The sequence below is a fragment of the Electrona antarctica genome, assembly GCF_951216825.1.
Source record: "Electrona antarctica genome assembly, chromosome: 17".
In the NCBI taxonomy this organism is placed as follows: domain Eukaryota; kingdom Metazoa; phylum Chordata; class Actinopteri; order Myctophiformes; family Myctophidae; genus Electrona; species Electrona antarctica.
In genome coordinates this window covers 20469210-20486852 of record NC_136798.1, presented here as the reverse complement: position 1 = coordinate 20486852, position 17643 = coordinate 20469210, and the positions used below count along the sequence as shown (strand labels likewise).

The 17643-nt window shown below is 42.7% G+C and overlaps 1 protein-coding gene across 7 annotated transcripts in view; it reads left to right on the top strand.

The window, feature by feature from the left end:
* The window catches only part of myo6a (myosin VIa), a 177254-nt gene that overhangs the window by 122510 nt on the left and 37101 nt on the right, over positions 1–17643 (top strand). For all 7 annotated transcript variants that reach the window (XM_079525507.1, XM_079525506.1, XM_079525505.1 and 4 more), the window contains exons 21-27: positions 308–438; positions 1056–1133; positions 2311–2440; positions 5163–5253; positions 6165–6315; positions 8722–8930; positions 13289–13367. In XM_079525507.1, coding sequence (XP_079381633.1) covers positions 308–438; positions 1056–1133; positions 2311–2440; positions 5163–5253; positions 6165–6315; positions 8722–8930; positions 13289–13367 — 869 coding nt within the window. The remainder of the gene's footprint in view (positions 1–307; positions 439–1055; positions 1134–2310; positions 2441–5162; positions 5254–6164; positions 6316–8721; positions 8931–13288; positions 13368–17643) is intronic.

The window sequence follows — 17643 nt, the reverse complement described above, 5'->3', positions numbered from 1 at the left end:
TGAAATAAATATTTTCACGATTTTTCAAAACTAGCAGACCTAAAAGCTCGTAGCGCGCCACCGAGTGGCGCGCTACGAGCTTTTAGGTCTGCTATTTTTCAATAGCTAAATTATAACAATGTTTAAAACACCAAAAGGGGTTCCCGCCCAAAATGGGTTAACTGTCCTTTTGCGCAGATCACGCAAACCTCAGCAAAAAGACAATATCGATGGCCTCCAACTGTATATATAGACTGTGTGGAAAGACCTTTATCTGTACCATGCATTCATTTATTGCATGTATTGCGTCCCTTTCCCCCTCCCGTAGGCATGGTGTCGGTGCTGGACCTGATGCAGGGCGGCTTCCCCTCCAGAGCGCCGTTCCACGAGCTGTACAAGATGTACCAGCAGTACATGCCTCCCAAAATGACCCGCCTCGACCCCAGGCTATTCTGCAAGGTTACTCTGGACTGCCTTTCACATCTTACCACACACGCAAACCCAATGCACATTATCGTGTGTTTTCTTTTTTTTGTAAATTAAGGACCTACTTGATCGTACTATGGCGTCACATACAAGCATCAAAAAAGCAGCAGATCCAGAAGATCTACAAAACTTGTAGATCTGCTACTTTTGAATATGAATCCTGAAAAGAACAGTTTTGGACATAAGATAACTCCTTAAAGAACATTTGCAACTAGTATAGGGTGTTGAACTGTATTATCTAAATGGAGAACTTTTGTATGTTGCTCAAAATATCAATAAAGCTGCATTAATGAAGCAATATGGGTTTGTTAGGGAAGGATAGTGGATTTCTATGCATGTAAATTTCAGTTTACCGTGCCAGCCAATTTTAATAGGAGTTCAATCAATTTGTCATTTCAGTGGCTCTTCTGAGATTGATTGAAGTAGTTTTGACAAGCAATTGCAATATCACTGTGAGTGAAATTGATAATTTAACCTGCAGAAATGAAACGTATCAAAAAGTAAAGAGAGCAAAGTTTCCTTTCAACGCTACACTTGTGCAATGTGTGGTCCTTACAGATGACGTTGTGCTCCCTGTGTGCTTGTTGCAGGCTCTCTTCAAAGCTCTGGGCCTGAATGAGAATGACTACAAGTTTGGCCTGACCAGAGTGTTCTTCCGCCCGGGGAAGGTGAGATCTCCCCCCCACACACACACACACACACACTGTGTGTGTGTGTGTGTGTGTGTGTGTGTGTGTGTGTGTGTGTGTGTGTGTGTGTGTGTGTGTGTGTGTGTGTGTGTGTGTGTGTGTGTGTGTGTGTGTGTGTGTGTGTGTGTGTGTGTGTGTGTGTGTGTGTGTGTGTGTGTGTGTGTGTGTGTGTGTGTGTGTGTGTCTTTGGTACGGAGGGACATAGCATCTGATCAAGTGTGACTTCATCACTGTAGTCAGCTGTGAATGCATTAATACCTATTGCTCTGTTGAGAAGACGTGTTACTTGTGCTACAATTGCAGTGTAATTTACTTCTGTCTGCAATTGATACTTTTTTATTATTATTTATTATTTCACCTGTAGTTTGTTTTCATCAAGTTCCAAATTGGTTGTGGCGTAAGAGTAATTCAAAATGTTTTGCAAAAGGCACTCACGTACACTACGGTCTGCGGTAAATCCCCAGGTGTTGGACAGAACACACTGGAGCATGCTCTTATTGATCCTTTAATTTATTAACACCAAGGTGATGTTTGGAGGCTCTAGTCTAGAACGAGGTAGCGCTGGGTTGGCAATGTCTCTGTGAAAAAAAAAACAAAAAAACATTGATGTCTGAAGCTGCCAACTTTAGAGAAGTTTAGTATTGGTGGAATTTGATCGAAATCATTGAACCTTCTTCTATAATTGAAGGGTCATGTGGCATGAAGATAGTTAGTCGAGCCTATGGATTGTTCTTAGCTTACGTATGATTCTTGATGACTATATTTATGTATTTGATGTATGTTTTGTTCTTGCTTACTGTAAGTCGGTCTGCTAAATGCCTAAATTGTAAATTGTCTCCGGTCTGGTGGGTGTACAGTTTTCCTAGTTTAACCCTTAGGCCATTGAAGAAGAGTTGCGACATCTCTGTTCACTTCATGGGGCCAGTCCAGCAGAGTGGCTCAGAGCCTCAGCCTGATGGCCTCAAACGTCTAATGTCTCCCCTGGTCAATAGGGATGGTTAAGATATTGGACTTTCACGCGGGAGACCCGAGTTCGAATCCTGGGCATTACACACACATACCTAAAATGCCTGATATTTGCACCGCTCTCGTCGACTGGTGGTTGTACAGTTTGCAGAGTTTAACCTCTCTCTGGCCTGGTGGGGTTTGTGTACAGTTTGCAGAGTTTGACCAGATCATGAAGTCGGATCCTGAGCACCTGGCTGAGCTGGTGAAGAAGGTCAACAAGTGGCTGATCCACGCCCGATGGAAGAAGGTGCAGTGGTGTTCCCTGTCCGTCATCAAACGTACGTATACTGTACCATCGGCTCTACGTTGCCCTGCCAAATGTTTATGAGTGGTGCAACCACTCCAAGGAACAGCAATGTCCCTATGTCCTAACCCATGTCCTGATGTTTAGAGTACCAATAGGGGGTGCTGTTGCACCACTTGCTTCAGACTGGTCTGATCTTCTTTCGTCGTTTTGTTTTTATTCCAAAATAATAATTAAAGGCACGTCAAAGGTTTAACACAATTCAGTTAAATTATTACCACACATGATTTAGTTTTAGTTTTGTTTTTCATAATTGTTTTCAGTGCAAGACTTAACCACATTCAACCTGTCATTATGCTAAATCTTTCAAATGATCACCTTTTTTCCTCAAATAGTGAAAAATCACACAATGGTCATGCGACACCATTGTATATGGTATATTGTATATTTACTATAGTATACAAAGAAATGACTGACAAGGACTTCTACCCATGAGGCCATAGCTTTGTCATCCAGCTATTTTTATACAGATAGATGGAAACCATTATGCAAATTGTGAAACAATAATTGCATTTAGCTCAAATAATTGCGATCAAGCCATTACATAGTAATTGTGACAGGCATAGAGGGAGATGACAGGCCTCTTGCTGGTTTACTTTGTAGCCATTTTGTGAACTGTAGAAAAGTGGTTTTCAACCTTTTTCATGTCAAGGCTCATTATGTTTTCAGCATGTCAGCCACAGACCACCATTTGATTACATTTAGACTTAATGACCCAAAACTAAAGAATGTAGTTATCGTTGGACTTTGTCCACAATTCCGTTCTCTAATTATGTAGACTTCTTGTAAATGAAGTAATGCAGATGACTTAACTCTTGAGAGCGTAAAATGAAACGGTTTAAAATGGTTTAATTTTACACTCTCAAAAGTTAAATAACTAATAAGGGTCCATTTGGTTACAAACTCTATATTCTCAAACTCTATATTATTTAGCTGGGGACCACCTGGAACCCCCCCAAGGACCACTGGTGGTCCCCGTACCACTGGTTGAAAACCACTTCTGTAGAAGGTCACAAGCTGTTTTCCACTCTGTGTTGTGGTTTATTTTGCTCCTGAATCAACCTAAAGTGTAGGCACCATGCTATGTATTTGCAAAACTGAAATGCTAACTCGACTCAACTTGTGTGTCATGAGTACATCCACACAGAATGCAGTTATTATCTGGCAATAAAGCAACATTTTTTTTTTTGTCTCTTGAAACAAGGTTGAATATATGGATTTTTGCATTGTTTTTTTTGTCATGCCCGACATCCTTCAGCACCCAACTAGTAATAGGTCTGAATCAAGCATAATGCTGTTTTCCTGTTGCCTCTGGGAGTAAATGAGATAGTATGTGATAAACAAACTGTCCTCATGTATATAACCCTGGGCCATCTGCATGAATAAAACACCTCTGTTTGATAACAATATGTGTCATAAAAAGTCAATAGTGCCATAATCACACTCTTGGCACTGCAGATTGGCAGCTGTTGTGTGTTGGCAGCATTTGGGCTGGCTCTCTCCAGGGCTGTCTCTGTACCAAGGTTATTAAGCAACGACGGCTACGGCAGTCCGCTCCGGCAACTGGAAATGGATCAGTGCTCGATACATAAACCCAGGGGTTCTCAACGTTTTTGGCCGGGGACCCCCAGAAATGCTTTGGCAATGTCTCGGGACCCCCACCCGCCCCCTCCCAACCCCCAATATAAATTAACTGCTACAATAACCTTAATAATAGAGACAATACACCATAAATAAATACTGAAACCAGATATAATCATTAGGGAAGGTGTATGCATGTACTATGTGTACTATATGTAAATTCTTCATTTCCACTTTCCAGCCATTCAGTTGCAAAAAACAAAAAACCTTTTTTTTCTTTTTCTTTTTTTATAATTTGGGGACCCCCCAAAATAATTTGGCGGCCCCCGAGGGTTCGCGGCCCACGGGTTGAGAACCTCTGCATAAACCTGCTTGCCGTCGCAGCCCTTTCTACTATGGCGGAACCTACACTTACACGTAGTGTCTAGTGTCTACAACGCCATATCATAACCATGTTTATTGAAATTAGCTGTCATACATTTACAGTACACCGATTGCTCCATCACCTCTCTTATGCTGTGCATGCTCTGAATGAAGAAATAACACTAATACCATTAACCATGTTTATTAAAACGGTTTTAGAATAACACAAATTGCTCCAGACCTTCCTTTAGTTTAATAGCTGACGCGCGATGGGGTGTTTTTAAAAAAAAATTAAAGTGTTTATGTTTGACACATGCTGCATAGACACGTCGTCACCATGGGGACCAAAAATGGATGGGAACCCGTCACCGATGGCTGTTTGCTTAAAGGACCACTTCACCACTTTTCAACCTACCTTCATATAATTGATTCTGAACTGTTTCTGAAGTTTCTGAACTGCCCACAGCCCTCCTACTGTATGAGACACAGACTGAGTAGAAAGATAATTGTTATTTTATCATGAACATTAGTGAGTAGTTGCGTTGGGCGAAGGGGTCTCTCTGTTCAAAGTCTTCTGTCGGGCCACAGGAAGCTGTACTGACGCAGATAGTAATAATAATTATTGTTGTTATTATTATTTTTATAGCATGACTGTTTATTTGTGAGCTGTCTGTGTCTCAATCTCTCAGCCCTCGCTGCTTGTGTGTTTATCTAACGCCTCATTTTGTGTCTCTTGTCTGCTTGTCTCGCAGTGAAGTATAAGATCTTGTACAGAACGAGTGCATGCATCAAGATGCAGAAGACCGTCCGCATGTGGCTTTGCAGGAGGAAACACAAGCCTCGGTAGGTGTTTCTCTATCTCTTTCTCTCTATCTCTCTCTCTGTCTTTCTTGTCTGTGTGTTAGAGCCCGACCAGTCCCGTTCAAAGATAGCAGATGTTTAAAAATGTGTGAAAACCTTCAACTATAATGATCGGAACACATTGGTCTCGATCATTTCCTAAAAGGATGTCGTCACATAAAATCAAATAATGGATGATATATCGGCCAGACGACATGGGTCAGACTCTAGTCTCTCTCTCACACTGGCTGTCTCTACTCTCTCTCTCACACACACACACACACACACACACACACACACACACACACACACACACACACACACACACACACACACACACACACACACACACACACACACACACACACACACAGAGAGAGAGACAGGCGTTTGTGAAAATCCTTACTTGTGTCCTCTTACCTTGGGTAAAGTGTCAGCAGATGTGACAGAAAACACAAGGCCTGGAAGATGAAGTGAAAAGGAGGAGAGGGAGAGAGAGGGGTGGAGGGAGGGAGGATGGACGGACGGACGGACGGACAAATAGAGATTATGAGTATGAATTTGAAGGAGACGAGGAAGGAAGGGACCGGAGGAGAGAGGTACTGTATGGTCATGAACATTTCACATTAGGAATAGGTTCAGGTTGGTTTTTGGATTAGACATTTCGAGGGCAGGTTTAACCCATTTAGGAATGAGACAAGATTCTACAAAATGTCTAAATCATGACAGTTTTATGAAAAACCTGTTTCTATATCAGTGGTTAAAAAACTATTTCATGTCAAGGACCCCAAAAAATATATGTAATTGGCCGCCGACCCCCATCTGAAAGTGAGTGTGCGCACGTGCGCCAAGGTCAGCCGTACCTTTGACTGGTGGTGCAGGTGTTTACAACAGTATTGTGTTGTGTGGTGCAGGATCGACGGGCTGGTGAAGGTGCGTAACCTGAAGACCAGGATGGACCGTTTCAACGAGGTGGTCACCGGCCTCAAGGAGGACAAACAGGAGATGAGCTCCAAAGTACAGGAACTGGAAACGTCCATCGACGAGCTGGTGGTCAAAATCAAGGTGGGTGAGATGATGGGTGCTATGTCCTCTACAGCCAACCCATCTGACCACATATATATATATATATAATGAATTGTTTTAAAATGTTCTAGTATAAAAAACACAAAGTAACTTGGGAGGGGGGGATGCAAAAAAATCATATTGAATCGCAACATAATTAAGAATGGGAATATAAATCAAACCAGCACCCTACAGTTGGAGGCCATCGATATTGTCCTTTTCTTTTTGCTGAGGTTTGCGTGATCTGCGCAAAAGGACAGTTAACCCATTTTGGGCGGGAACCCCTTTTGGTGTTTTAAACATTATGTTATAATTTAGCTATTGAAAAATAGCAGATCTACAAGCTCATAGCGCGCCACCGAGTGGCGCGCTACGAGCTTGTAGATCTGCTATTTTTGAAAATATTAATTTCAGAAAACTGGAGGATTTAGAAGGATTTTTTTAAGATTTTGAGGTCAGGCCTAAATGGGTCAAATGATAAGGGACAATATTGGTGGCACCCAACTGTATATAATGAATTGTTTTAAAATGTTCTAGTATAAAAAACACAAAGTAACTTGGGAGGGGGGATGCAAAAGAAATCGTAATATTGAATCGCAACATAATTAAGAATGTGAATATAAATCAAACCAGCCCCCTAGGTATCGAGATCGTATGAATCTGTGTGAATTGTCTCACCCCTAACTCATCGAGTCTCCTACTGGACCTCTTCCGGTCATCAAATTATTCAAGTTTCAATAATAATAATTTCAGTAATCAAACTCATTTTCAGTCGTATTAAATACAATCACATAGAAAAAAACACACAATACATCAGATCAGGAAAAGAAAAACAAAATGTGAATTACATAGGTTTACAAATAAAAAGCTAAAACAAATTTCAAAATGATCTAAAAAATGTCTTGTGTAGGTCGTTCCATGTATTAGGGGCGGGCCACAGAAGCTAAAGGCAGATTTACCTAGTTCAGAGTTAACTTTTATTATTAATTATTGGCTCAGAAATGCAAAAAATAATGTATTTATTAATTAAATTATTTTCTTTGTATAAAGTTATGCTATCAATACAATCTTTGTGTTTTACCGATTGTTCACTTGGCCCACTTGCAATATCCTGACCTCGGCCCACAAGTAGAGAATTATTGCTGGTCTACTTTTTTTATTTTTACTTTAATTTGGACCTGTTCCTTAACTTAAGAACGTTTAGTAACCTCGTTTTTATATGTACAGTATACGCATTTTTCTCAAATGGTGCATCATTAAATGTCCTCCTGACAAGGTTTGTTCAGGTCTCTCCTTCCCATAACCATAAATCATATTTTTAATCATAACTTTGGCTGTGCATAGCTTGTGTATCTTCCGTGATAATTTCATATGATAGGGGCATGATAGGGGCAGGTATAAATAAGATTTATCTTCTTCCTGCTCCTTTTCTTTTCTGGTATGGGATATGTAAAAAAATAAGTACAAAGTAAAATGAATATAATCATGTAAAACCATAACTGAAATGAAATAAATAAATACATATGAAATGAAATGAAATATGTGTGACTTTCATGTCCTATTTGTTTTACATAATTTATCATTTATACCGTTTCTACCACCCCATGAATACTTGCCCATGTTGAGCAGACTAGACTGGTCAGTGAGTGAACTCAAACGAGGCTTGCTACGCCTAAATAAAGTGCATCTGTTTTATAAATGCAGTTGGATAAAAGATTTACATTGACAGCAGATGTGTCTGAATATTCATTGTGGCCAGATGTGCTTTTCCGTTCAAATTCACACCACTGTGAGCGCAGAAAGCATATACAGGGAGCGCAGGAAAACGAGGCTTAACAGTGAGAAAAATAGAGGCCTGTCACGGGGGATTATGAGGACACAGAAAGTTGGGGGGGGGGGGTTATAGGACACGGAAAGTTGGGGGGGGGGTTATAGGACACGGAAAGTTGGGGGGGGGGGGTTATAGGACACGGAAAGTTGGGGGGGGGTTATAGGACACGGAAAGTTGGGGGGGGGGGGTTATAGGACACGGAAAGTTGGGGGGGGGGTTATAGGACACGGAAAGTTGGGGGGGGGGTTATAGGACACGGAAAGTTGTGGGGGGGGGGGGGGGGGGGGGGTTATAGGACACGGAAAGTTGAAAAGTTTAGTCTTTGGTACATAATAGTACATACATAGTACAGTACAGTTCTCTGGCGAGTACCTGTGCTTTACTTGCGTTTTTGTATTTTTGCTTCCTTCCCGGCAACTTGCATGGTTCACGACTAGGGCAGTGCCCGTCTAGTCATCATATCCAAATAGCGCAACTAGCTTCTTATCGAAGCAGTCAACTAATTCAGATGCAAAACATGATAAGTGAATGCCAAGTCTCGCTAAAACATGTTGGCATGTCCCTTACATTTTTAGAGCACCATCATGTCCCGCATGGAGATAGACCACGAGTACAAGGCCCTGGTGACGCGCTCGGAGCAGCTGCTGACAGCCATGCAGAACAAGAAGAAGGAGCAGGAGGAGCGCGAGAGGCTCCAGCGCATCCAGGAGGAGATGGAGAGGGAGAGGAAGAGGAGGGAGGAGGAGGAGACCCAGCGCAAGCAGGAGGAAGAGGACAGGCGCTTGTAAGTGACACATGGCATTGGTTCTCAATGTGGAGTCCGGGGACCCCCAGGAGTCGTTGAGGGAGTTTCAGGGGGTCCCTAGTTAAATGATAGATAGGAACCATTTGAACACTCTGAGTTAAATCAACATAGATTTTACAATATATAGTGGGGTTCCAGAGATAAAAATTTGCACGTCAAACTGGGGGTCCTTGAAATTAAAATGGTTGGGTGTCACTGCTAGAGCCATACAAAACTTCTCTTATTGGGGTCCCTGGCATATATTTTTCAAATGGTGGTCCGTGGGCTAATAAATGTAGATTTTGGGGGTCCTTGACATGAAAAAGTTCAAGAACCACTGATGCATGCGACAGGTACATATAGGAGGCTGCAGGATAGTTGGTTTTAACCACTGGTGGAACAGTACTCAACTACTGTACTTGAGTACAATTTTGAGGTATTTTTTTTAGCTTTTTTCAGTACTTTTACTTCTACTTCACTACATCTCAGAGCCAAATATTGTACTTTTACTCCACTACAATTATTGGGAAACATTACTCTTACTGTGCAGTGTGCACGCACGCACGCACGCACGCACGCACGTACGCACACACAGTACATCTTATCTCCATGTTTTAACTATTTTTTTCCCTTAAATTAGCACCCTACTTGCTCATACCACAGTGTCACACTGTACAAAAGCCTAAAAAGTAACAGAAATCTGAAAACTCTTTTGAGCATTTTATTTTATTGTTTTGCTACTTTTACTATTTTGAACTAATTCTCTCTTCTATGGAGCAAGCCCAGTAGTGGCTGAAGGCCATCACCCTGGAAACCGTGGGATTTTATTTGAACACATGTACTGTTTAACGACCTTGATAAAGTAATTTGAGTTTCATAAAGAGATAGACTTGCTGCACATGGTCTTTTATGAGGCTCTTACAGACTTTATAAAAGCTATTATGAGTTCTGAATTATTATGCAAAAGTGATTTCCCAGCACCAGATAATTAAAGATTAAGGTGTTATTAGGAATAATAAGGCTGCGATGTTGCTTGAAATTCTGCTATTCATGTCTCCACACTTTTACACAGGACAATCGTGGTAAATGGTGCATTTATATAGCGCTTTTATCCAAAGTGCTTTACATAGATTGTGCATTACATTCACCCCCGTTCACACACATTCATACACTGATGGCGGAGTAAACCATGCAAGGCACCAATCGGATCTACAAGCCTACAGCACGTCGCGATGTGACACTTTGTGAGCTTGTGGGTCGGTTATTTTTCGATGTTTGTCGTACGATTAAGTATATAGGGCCTAAGTGGTTAACTATGTAATCATGCATTTTTCGTCACTCAAAATCCCCATACATGGGGAAGCCCACATATATTGTGCCCAGGTCTCGTGACATCACTATGACATCATCATCCCCATACATGGGGAAAGCCTCCCATATATTGTGCCCAGGTCTCGTGACATCACTAAGACATCATTAGGGATATTAAGCCCATATACGGGAATGTCCCCATATACAGTATGATCACGCATTGTGATATCACGTCTAGTCACGTCTCAAAGACACACTATATATGGCCATGAGCCCTGGCCATGGCCCCTTGTCCATACCTGTTTTCCATTGTGCCTTTTTTGGTCAAAGTTGATCCCATGCCAAAGCGACAGCAGTCTGCCGTCACCCAGGCGGATGTGTCTGACCTCATCATACCCAGTACACTCAAGACTCGCACCCTGTACACTCAAGACTCGCACCCTGTACACTCAAGACACACACCCTGTACACTCCATACACACACCCTGTACACTCCATACACACACCCTGTACACTCCATACACACCCTGTACACTCCATACACACACCCTGTACACTCCATACACACACCCTGTACACTCCATACACACACCCTGTACACTCAAGACACACACCCTGTACACTCAAGACACACACCCTGTACACTCAAGACACACACCCTGTACACTCAAGACACACACCCTGTACACTCAAGACACACACCCTGTACACTCCGTACACACACCCTGTACACTCAAGACACACACCCTGTACACTCCATACACACACCCTGTACACTCCATACACACACCGTGACCCTGTACACTCCATACACACACCCTGTACACTCCATACACACACCCTGTACACTCAAGACTCACACCCTGTACACTCAAGACACACACCCTGTACACTCAAGACACACACCCTGTACACTCCATACACACACCCTGTACACTCCATACACACACCCTGTACACTCAAGACTCACACCCTGTACACTCAAGACACACACCCTGTACACTCAAGACACACACCCTGCACACTCAAGACACACACCCTGTACACTCAAGACACACACCCTGCACACTCAAGACACACACCCTGCACACTCAAGACACACACCCTGCACACTCAAGACACACACCCTGCACACTCAAGACACACACCCTGCACACTCAAGACACACACCCTGCACACTCAAGACACACACCCTGCACACTCAAGACACACACCCTGCACACTCAAGACACACACCCTGCACACTCAAGACACACACCCTGTACACTCAAGACACACACCCTGCACACTCAAGACACACACCCTGCACACTCAAGACACACACCCTGCACACTCAAGACACACACCCTGCACACTCAAGACACACACCCTGCACACTCAAGACACACACCCTGCACACTCAAGACACACACCCTGCACACTCAAGACACACACCCTGTACACTCAAGACACACACCCTGTACACTCAAGACACACACCCTGCACACTCAAGACACACACCCTGTACACTCAAGACACACACCCTGCACACTCAAGACACACACCCTGTATACTCAAGACACACACCCTGTACACTCAAGACACACACCCTGTACACTCAAGACACACACCCTGCACACTCAAGACACACACCCTGTACACTCAAGACACACACCCTGTACACTCAAGACACACTCCACACCAGTGCACGTGACTTCGCTCTTTAGGGCGAGGTCGCTTCTCGCCCTCAGGCGTCTTACTGGTACAGTATATCTACATTGTAGTATTGATACTTTTACTTAAATAAAAGTGCGCTCTTATGATCATACATCACATTCCGCGCTCAGCCAATCAAATAATTTCCGTGGTACAAACACACAAAGCTGGGCATATGGGAGGGGTTAGCGGCCCTCACAAATGTGAGTACTTTTTAAAATAAAATAGAGACAGAGGAGAGAGCGTGGGTAGATAAAATACTACAAGTAGGTTCAGAATGTTAATCCAAACCAATACAATATGAATGTTTTTGTTCATTATTGGATTGCTTTTCTTCATCTTCATCATCCGTGAAGTGAAAACAGATTTCATTAAATGATAACGAAAGTACCCCCCCCCCCCCCCCCCCCCTCTGTTTAACTCTTTTAGAAGTGCCAGCAGGACTCTGCTCTGTTGTTGCGTGAGTCGCACCTGTGCAGATGTAACCTGGACCGAGCAGTTAATGAGTCTTATGTAACCTGGACCGAGCAGTTAATGAGTCTTATGTAACCTGGACCGAGCAGTTAATGAGTCTTATGTAACCTGGACCGAGCAGTTAATGAGTCTTGTGAGGCGTTTAGGAAGCGAGCTAGTAGTAGTGCTTGTTCCGTGTTGATCACACTATCCATTCCTGACTACCGATGTCTGACAGCGCTCCCCTATCTTCTCTCTGTCACTCCACTCCTCTCTCTCTCTCTCCCCTCCTCACTGGTCTATCTCGTTCTCTCTCCCTTATCTCTCCCTCTTCTCTTTGACTCTCCCTTGCTGTCATTTTCTCAGACCGGTTTAGGTTTAAAAAGCCATAATAATTATTGATTATTAATCAAGGACAAATGTGTCCGTTGCAAGACTTGGCCTCGTCCGTGGCAAATTCGATTTTGTTTTTACACGCCATTATAATGTTCTTATTATGATCATGAGACCCAATTAACTGCACGTCAGTCTCCAGGTTGTCTTCAGAATATGAATCACCGCCCCATAACTCTGAGAGTGTACAAATGGAACCAGATGGACCCTATATGTGTCCCTTTGGTTCCATACAGTTACAGACCTGGAATGGTCGTTTAGGGCTAGCTCTTTATGTGTTTGTCTGCTCATGTATGTCCGTGGCAAAAAATAGAATTTTGACAAAAGTGTCCACCACAAGCCAGCATGGCAATGGTGAACTTGTACTGTACTATCTGTATTTTATTTTTTGCATGACTCCGCTGTGCAACAAAGTATAAAATAGGGTTTAATCGATAAATAATAAATAATGGCTTACAGAATGGTGGATAATTGCAGACCTGATGTGTGTGTCTCTCTCTCCTCAGGAAAGTGGAGATGGAAGTGAAGAGGAAGCAGGAGGAGGAGGAGAGGAAGAAGAGAGAAGAGGAGGAGAGGAGGATTCAGGTCTGTGACATCATAATCCTACTATTATCTATTATTACATTTGAGAGAATTCCACAGCCACATTTTTGTCGACATATTTTTGGCCACACACAGGAATGTACTGCATTGTAACCACTAACCACGATGCAGCATATCAGAAAGGAGCCTAGAACGTCCGTGTTCTGTTCAATCAGTGCGGATGCAGCCTACATTCCGAGAAAAAAGGTTTAAAGACGGCGTGGACGGCGAGCAAATCCCAAACTATTGGCTACGGCCGATCACGTGACACGCGCCCCCATGCAGTACAATGCATGTTGGGTTATAGGTGCATGGGAAGCCGAGTTTTTTGGCATGTTTTTTTTGGCATGTTCTTTACTTTTAATTGTTCTTATTAGTATTATTTTTAACGCATGGCGTTAGACGTGAGTGCGCCAAAATCGCACAAACTTCTAGTTGAACACAACCCCAGCTGACCCACTACACAAGTGCCTCACAAACATTTTCATGTCAAGAACACCTAACTTTTTATTTAACTATTTCAGTCTAATGTAGCTACATTAGACTGAAATAGGGAGAGAGAGAGATGGGGAGTGACACGCAGCAAAGGTCGGCGGGATCGTGATTCAAACCCATACGCCAGCCGTCCGGGCCAAGGACCCCTAACTTGATGTGTGTTTGAGGGCCCTATACTAGATTTGTGGCATTAAAAATGTCAAATAATATTCAAACATTTTCAAAGAATGTCAAAATTCTTTGAAAATGCCTGATGTATAGGGCCCAGGGGGTCCCCGGACCCCACTTTGTGAACCCCTGCATTAGACCACGGACCACCATAACTGTGTAAAAATGAAACCAAAATACCAAATGGACCCGTACATCTTTTTTACACTCTGTTTACAGTACAGCCATAGTTAGTTCCTAACTATCGATAATCTATCTGGACCCCACTTTGAAAACTACTGCGGTTTGACTCCCGGTCAGACACACTGTTGGCTTACTGTGATTAATGACCACCTTTCGATCTATGTCTCCCTCACTGTCAAAACGAAGCAGAAACGTGCCCCCTCAAAACGAATACCATCAGTCTCTTCCTCATTCATTTATCTCCTCAGTGAGTTTACCAATTGATCTAAAATTGCACATGAGCATTCACCATTGGCATAATGTAGGGGGGCGAGGAAGCAGCAGGAAATGAGAACTGAAGTTCTTGTTCCACAGCCCAGACGGATTGGTATGTTTGCACTACTAGTATTACAGTAATAAATAAAGCAGTGTCACAGTATGACCATAAAATATAGGCAGTAATATCAAACTATATATAAACGGGGATCAAACCTATCCCTGCACAGGCAGTAAAAGTGTTTTACTTGTGTTTGCGTGTGTGCGTGCTTGCGCGTGCATTTCCCCTCAACAAATCCTATCCTGTTTTTGCACAAACACCCGTGAGCCTGTGAGAAATTGCCGTTGCGCTCTTGTGGCCACAGACAACGGCAGCAAACGGAAATAGCAGCTCTTCCATTTCAGTTTTGTCACTGTAGTGATCACCATCTTGGTCACGAAGCTTTGCCAGGCAGGAGAAATGTGAAGCTGATCCATCTGTTAAACGCTCCGCTTCCCTTCCGTTTTTACTTCTCTCTACTTTCTGTGACAGGAAGCTCTCTGTCAGTGTCAACACCTCTTATGTCTCCCTCCACTGCACACTCTCTCTCTACATCAACGCTTCCAAAATGTTCTTTCTTTACTAGCCCATCAAAACCTGAACCCCATCTGTATCACCTTAGCTTTAAACCACTTTAACCATATACAGTACACACGCATAGCGCTCATAGCTTGTAGATATGCTATTTTTGAAAAAAATCTTTGAATATATATTCTTTCACAGCGAACGTTTTTAACTCAAATCTCTGTTTCTGGGTGTCCCTGGAGCAAAATGTTTTGAGATGCGGGTCAGTGGCCAAATACATTTGAGAACAACTGACATAGAAACATCGGTTTTTTTCAGGAAACATGTCAGAATTCTTTAGACATTTTTGTAGAATCTGGTCTCAGGTCTTAAAGGTGTTGCCTCAAACAATCAATTAAAGGGTAAAAATCACACCCGTGTGAACTGAGTGGTGTAAGGTCTTATATAGCCTGATCAGCTGTGGTCTGACGTAATGTCTGACGTAATGAAATCACACCCGGGTGAACTGGGTGACCGTAGCAACCATGCTCATTTTTTGAGCACAGACAGACAGACTAACAAAGCCAGTCGTAGGAGTGGTTTACACCACTCAAAAATCTGGCAGGTTGCATGAGGCTGTCCTTATAGAACACCATGATGTAAGCGACACAGCTGCAGCTAATACAACTCATAATGTGTGTGTGTTAGATTTTGGCGTGCCAGTGTGCAAGCATTGGCAATACCAGATAGACTGTTATCTGTGCTTGCACACTGGCACACCCATGACACTGGGCACGGCTAAATCTCAACGCACACATTATTCATTATTATTAGCCAAAGCTTGTGTTGTTTACTAGGCTGCCATGTTGTTACCCTTCTGCAGTTTTTAACCTTTACGAGAAAACAATCTACAGTATCAGCCTGGGGTTCCATTGCCCTTTAACCCATTTTGGGGCGGGAACCCCTTTTGGTGTTAGCATTATGTTATGCTTTAGCTATTGAAAAATAGCAGATCTACAAGCTCGTAGCGTGCCACCGAGTGGCGCGCTACGAGCTTGTAGATCAGATCACTGTTCCTGTAGAGCCCGGAATCCATAGCAGCGTCTCGCAATAAAGGCTCTTTAACTTTGATCTTTTCAACTTTTAATCCAACTTGTCTTCCGTGCAGTTCTGCCCTTTTTGCTGTAAATATGTTGGATTCCCACTCTTTTTATTATGCACTCCTGAACTTGTGGGGTCGAGATTTGGAAGTGTTGTTGTTGTTGTTTGTTATAGTGACTTCTCTTACGTATATATACCAAAGTGTTGTTGTTTTTGTCTTGTTTGTTTTGTGCTCCGATTATCACTGTACACCCAGTATAATCGGGAATTAGTTTTTTCCACTGTGTTTCACCCGGGAGCACACGTACAGTTACTGATACGTTTTCTACCTCTTGCATTTTAAATATTTAGCAACGGCACTGGTCCAGATGGAACATACAGAACAAGACCTAATTTTCTACATCAGTGAATTGTCGTGTTACCAGCAAAACAGCGTATACTGGGTTCAACAGACATTTAATCATCCTAAAAATGAACACAATCTATGCCAACCTGGAGATATCTTGAGAAAAGCTATTAAACCCATCTTGGCACATGAGATTTGATAAAAGAGCATTGATCCAGAATTAATAATAATATTTTACCCGATTTTAGCTTCAGTCGCTAGCCACCGCTAGCTAGCTAGTTAGTTACTGCGAGAGTGAGGTCTAGCCAACACCAATTCGGGATTCCTGGATTGCTGCAATTTCCTTTCTATCATCAGGTTCTCTCCTTATTTCGTGCATTCCATTGGTACTGGCCACTGATCGTCGCTTATGGTAACGGGAGGGAATGTGTTAAACATGGAGCTCAATCCATGAGTGCCGAAGGGCCTCATTGTCGTGTTCTTACCAGCAAAACAGCGGATACAGGGTTCAACGATGCTGCAACAGACATTTAATAAGGTTAGAGACTGTGCCCCGGTCGATCCTAAAAATGAGTTAGCAGGCAATTATGGGCACTAGATTTGCCCGTAAACCTCAAGTTTAGCAGGCATATACAGTAATATACGGTAATATACAGGTGTGATGGTACAATTCAGGAGTTTAACGGGAGTTTCCTGTAATATACACATCCGTATTCCATGCTTTCGGCGCAGTGTTAACTGTAGATATATTTGTTTGTTTGTTGTCTCTGGTCTTGCAAACAGTGCTATAAAATTCCATAAACATCTGATAATACATTGTGATCAATCAATCAATCAATGTTCCTTTGATCCTTGAATATTATTGTGTAAAAGCATACCTACTGTATAGTCATATTATTCTAGAACCAGAAACGGTTTGAGAAATGATTGTCTCTGAAGCTTCTCCTCTTACAGCTGAGCTACACGGAGCGTGTGTGTGCTGTGCGTGTGGCGTATGCATGTGCAGTCTGCGGAAATAATGCGCGTGCCAAGAGCTGGCTACACCAGATCTGCCCTGGTTCTAAGATCTCTTCAGTGTCAATACACTGAAGTGTATTGACACCCCCCATAGGCATTCGTTAGCCTGGTTTGGGTGAAAATGCATCCCTGACTGACTTATCCAATAATGAATCCTGAGTCTAGACACC